At 36.3% G+C, this 5,739-nt stretch overlaps 1 protein-coding gene across 1 annotated transcript; it reads left to right on the top strand.

Moving 5' to 3' along the window:
* LOC118238178 (ovomucoid-like) lies at nt 1–2,962 on the top strand. The gene is made up of 3 exons (XM_035438732.1): nt 1–55; nt 1,996–2,080; nt 2,917–2,962. Exons 1-3 carry the CDS (start codon nt 1–3, stop codon nt 2,960–2,962), a joined length of 186 nt encoding a protein of 61 aa, XP_035294623.1.
* Nucleotides 2,963–5,739: the final 2,777 nt, after the last annotated feature.

Raw genomic sequence — 5,739 nt, forward strand, 5'->3', positions numbered from 1 at the left:
ATGTTGGTCTTCTCAAGAGTTATGTACATCACCTTATTATTTCTTCTTTATTCTGGTGAGTACATTTTCCTGTCCTGGATGAGAACCCTGAGGATATTCTAAAAACTTCAGTAGGCAACAACTCTGGAAAACCACAAATGAGCTTCGCTTATTTGACTTGTAGTCCTTAAACTGGTCATCTTACAAAAGTCTCTAAAATTAGAGCAGGGGATTTCTTTTTCTAACTAGTCCACAATGCAGAAGTTTGAAGAGAGCAGTGGGTTAGAACAGGGTGTATAGACTTTTAGTCTCTGCTCGTTTGTACTCCAGATTGCTAACAACCCTATTGTTAAATGCCAAGTTGGGGAAAGAAGAATGCCTTCATATATGCCACTGTTTGAAAATCCAATTTGTTTGATGGCTTTAGGACCTCTACGTTCAGACCTACATTAGGGGGTGTTTTATTCTCTGTTAAGTTCAAGATCGTAGGTGAATTTCAAAATGAGGCATTTGTGAAACCTTGAAACTACAGGTGTTCAATTTTTTCCCACGTAAGTGAATACATGACAGATGGTTTGAACTCTAAACCAGGGTATTTCAGATAAAGAGTTATATAAAGTTCTTATATCCACATCTATTAACAAATGCAAGATAGTAGTTTTAAATAGAGCAGTACATAGTGCTACGTTTCACAGAGCTATATATGTTTGGAAATTAGAATTGTCTAAATTTGCATGCATTTTTCGTTATTTTTTTACTATTGCCACAAAATTCTCATTTATTATTTACAGCTGTAGGCAATTTTTATCACTAAGATGTAGGTACTTCTCAACAAAACAATGTGGACAATGTTGATTTTATGCATTTTTATCTGTCTTCTCTGATCTGTTTTCAGAAAGTTCCTTTGTAAGACCAATATTTCTCCATAGAACAGTAAGTTACTATTATTATATATAGAAATTTAAAAGTAAAGTTTTCTTTTTTTATAAACTGAGCAATTTAATGTAAAATTTACCAAAGACAATAAACTCTTCAAAAGTTAAAAATGGTATATTTTAATACACTATACCAAAATATCAGTTCAGAAATGCAAAACAACTTATTATTGTTACAAGATGAAATGAGGAGTATCTTAAACCCAAATTGTAGCCATTGGAAATCAAATATGTAAGTAAATATCTATGGCCCACAGATCAGTGGTTAACTCACCATAAAAAATGAAGGCTTCCATATAATCATATGGTAGAATGCTACATTTGAAAATAAATGTTAAATTTGAAAATAAATGAATTGTCCCTAAATATCAATATATATGTATATCTGTGACAAATGTATCACAAGATTTGTAAAAAGTGAGTCACACATACATACATACACACACAAACACACACATATATATGTGTCATATACATATATATATATATAAATATAATAGACATAACATATATATAAATGTTAATTCTTCCTACATAATGAAGACTTAGTAGCAAAATCTCTGGTTTGTTTTCTGTGTAAAAATTACCAAAGTATCTAAAATTTAAAATGTGTGTTTAAAAATGTATTTAAAATAAAAAATTTAACATGACAGTGAATGAGCTATATTGACATGTAAATATACATGTGTATATAAGTACATATGTGAAGCAAAATATAATGAAATTACAGAAGAATAAGAGAATAATAATCAATAAAAAGTGCAGTTTGGTGATGGGGGATGAAGAGAATGTGGTCTGGTGGAGAATCACAGATGTCACAATGTGAGCTGTCTGCTTTACAAGATCTTGTTACACCAGCTGTGTGGTGTTCTTATTAGTAGAGGCTTACATACTAAAAATATGATAATCATTTTCATGCGTGGTATGACTTTTACATTTATGTGTAGATTATACTTAAACAATTTTGTATGACAGTATATACTAATAGTAAAGAACATTTTATTCAATAGTCCATCATCTAATATATTTACATTATCTTTGTGTGTTTTACAGAAACCATGTAGTGCATATAATCCTCTAGGATATTGTACCAGAGAATATGAGCCAGTCTGTGGAACTGATGGCATAACTTATACCAACAAGTGCATTTTCTGCCTTGCACACAAGTAAGAATGCAATACTAAATACAAGTTCTTCCTAAGTAATGAAGACTTAGTAGCAAAATCTCAGGTTGCATTATTGTGTTATTTATGTCATAGTACACAGACAAAAATGGCCCTACAAACCAATGTGCTATGAAAGACAAAAAGCCTATGTACCTCCCTTTAATACTGTGATTTCTGAAAGTGGTTTTTGTATATGGGACTTAAAGTTGTGTTGAACATTGTGCAAACAAGCAAATCAACTAACTTAATCATTAGGAATTACTAATTGCAGATGTGTAAATACTATGAGATAATTCCAAAGCCCTATTGTCCAATAGATCTCTGCTATGGTCTGTAATCTATCACCATAGAAATAAACTCCCTGAGCAGATCCTCTTACCTCCTGAGTTCCATGAACAATTCTACACTACAGTATGTTCTAGGATACCTCGACCTATTACCCCTGTCCTTTCTGCTCTGTGATCAGATAGCTGTGTCTCATGTATAAATATTTCTTCTGCTATTTCATATCACATGATCTCATTGGCTTTTCCACTGAACAATCCTCTAGTTAAGGTCTACTAACAATTCCTAATTCTTTTCTGTTTTGAGTCTGGGCAAGCTCCATGACTAAGGCAGATCTGAGACAAATGAAAGGGTCCAGGATACCCACAGCTGGAAGTGTGCAGATGCTGAAAGCAGTCAGGGTCTAGCTGCGCATAGTAGGAGAAATTAATATCTACAATTAAATCCTTCCCCTTTGAAAATTACATGATATACTTCCCAAAGAGTTTGATGTATTCTTTCAATAATTTCCTTAGACATTTTTTGACCTCCTTTATTTTTTTTCTTTACAGAAGTAGCCATGCCTCCATTAATTTGGAACATTATGGCCGATGCTGAGTTTTTGATGCAGCTACGCATTCCTATGGATCTTATTATGATCACAGTTTTGTTCTGAAGTCTACAGTGCTTTGGAGATTTTTGTCATCTGTTTCTATAGTCCTAGAAGATTTGGTGAATCTGTTTGTAGGATAGAGGACCGAAGGCTGGGCTCACACTGCTCTTTTCACTTCTGAGATCCTCAGATTTCAAGATTTTATTTTCTATGGTCAACTACTTAATGACACCTAAAAATCGAAAATCTTAATTTTGCAACCTGTAAACTGACAACTTAAAGTAATCAATGCCTTAGTTATTGTTCTTAATAAAATTTTAAAGTACAGTCTATCAAGAAAATCTTTTGGTTAGGGAAGTTTGATTTCCAGCACCCATGTCAAGTGGCTTATATCCTCCATCTCCACAGGGATCTCATACCATCTTCTGTCTGTGTGACCACCTGCACTGACATACTGTACAACCCACCACAAGCATAAACAATAGTAAAAATAAATTCTCTTTGCTTACTTGTAATATGAGGTAACCCAAATATATACTTTTGACAAATACATCTGACAAGCTTAAAAATAAAGTGCTAGTTTTCAATTAGTATATGTGGGAATGACTTTTTCTGGAAATAACTCCTGCCTCAGGAGTTGAACTTTTGTGCCCTGACCTCACAACGAATTTGACTATATTCATCAAGACTGTTTAATCTTAAACCATCTTCTCCCTCTACTTTGAGACCTTTCCAAGCACCTGAGAAAATTTTTGGTTGTCTCTTCTTACATTTCTTTAAGGGAGTTTCACATTTCCTCTCGAAGGGCCTCTATCATCTTCATAAAATTGTTTTTAAGGCCATTGTCTTCTGTTTCATCTGCGTTGGGATGTTTGGGTCTTGCTGGTGTAGAACCCCTAGAAACTGATCATGTCATATGACTCTTTATGTTGTTGAATGTGTTCTTATTATGTCCTCTTCCTAACTCTTCCTCCAGTGGGTGCTGGTAGGGCCTCTCCCAGTGAGTGTGGGGCCGAAGCTCCAATGGTGGCAGATGCAGTGCTGGATGGTTTGGGCTGCTTCCAGGTCTCTGGAGATTCAGTGGGTGTGATGGAGCTCCATGCCCTGGTCAAGGGCATCCAATGAGGGGACTTGAGAGTGGGCAGGAGAAGGCCTGGTGATGACCTCTCCCAGTGGATGTAGGGCCAAGTCCTTGAATGTATTTTTACATGGCCCATCTGGGTTTGAATAATTATAGGTACAGGTGTTGATTCTTGTGATGTCTTTGTTTGATGGGTCTTTTGTTCCTTTATTTTCTGATTCCTTTATTGTCTTTTGGAGTAAATGGCCAAGGATTCTGGTGATTGACTGGTTGTCAGTTCAAGTAAGGTTGACTCATCTGAGGTCACTGGGGCTTTGGGTGCCTACATCCAATGTATTGTCAGTTCTTCTGCCTAGTATGAGCTTTACTTGTGCCTATGGGGTCTGTTCTTTCAACTGGTATGGGTGTGCCTGTGCCTATGGAGTCTGTCCTTTTAGCTGATTAAGGTTTTGCCTGTGCCTCTTCTACCAACTGGCATGGGTGGTGCTTATGCTTATAGGGTATGATGAAGTTGCTGGAGAGGGCTGTTCATAGGGAGGATGCTGGGGTAGGTGGGATTGGGCAGCAGCGTGAGTCTTTCTTTCAGCTGGTGTAGGTGAAACTTGTCCTCTAGAGGCTGTTGATGCTACTGGGGATTGTTGTCCAGGTGGAGGAAGATTGATTTGGTGGGACTGGGTCCTGTAGATTATAGAGTCCAATGGGTGGGGGTTGTATTTGAGTGGGTGGTCTGCCCGACTCTTATCTGTTGGGTAGCTGCTAGAGCTGAGATGAGGAGAGGGATGGGCATGGGATGTGTCCTGGGCTTAGAGCCTATAGATTGGGTCAGTATAGGTGGGAGACCCTCACCTCTTTCCAATTGGTTTAGGTGGTGCTTGTGCTTGTTGGGGTTGATATTGCTGGAGTTTGTTGGCCAGTGGGAGGATGGTGGGTTTGGTTGGTTTGGGTCCTAGAGTGTGTCTGTTAGTTACAGAGTTTAATGGGTGGTATTGGTCAAATGATTTTATTTTCAATTATTTGGTGATGATGTGAAAAACTGTTTCCTCATTTTTTGTTTTATGTGACATCAACTGGGAATTCCGATCATAGATGTTTTCCTTAATAAAATCGTAGATGATTTATTTATTATTAAGTATTCTTTCTTGTGGGAGTTGTTGATTAAGGTAAATGCATCCTCACTGTAGTTATAATTGATGCATTTTCAATGGTGACTAAATAAGGCAAATACTTGAATGTTCATCAAAATGAAAGCAAGGACCTTCTCTATCCTTAGGAATCTAAATTTCTGGAGAAATATTTGTAAACTTGAATTTTAGAATGTACTTCTTAGTTAATTTTGGGATTTTAGTTATAAGGAATATTGGACATTATGGAAAACACGTCTCTAATTGACTGTGTGGCAGTTTTCAAAGACACTGTAGCATCTCTGAAGCTTAGTTGTAACAAAACTTTATTTCTGTGTCATGAATCAGTTAAGACAGAAAGTTGCAGTTTGGGATGCTAGGTACTTTTGCTTTCTTTGAGATAGTATAGCCATTTTCATTCAAGTTGATACTTCTCCACTTAACAACACAGGTTCCTTGGTTGCCAAAAGTATAGTTAAGAAATTGAGTCTATGGGAGGAAATATATATTAACACTAGATGGTAACTTTCAACCTGCCACATATATATGTTAGGCCTGTTTTCTTTATGAGTAAAATAAT

Source organism: Cricetulus griseus, chromosome 2, assembly GCF_003668045.3.
Source record: "Cricetulus griseus strain 17A/GY chromosome 2, alternate assembly CriGri-PICRH-1.0, whole genome shotgun sequence".
Taxonomy (NCBI): domain Eukaryota; kingdom Metazoa; phylum Chordata; class Mammalia; order Rodentia; family Cricetidae; genus Cricetulus; species Cricetulus griseus.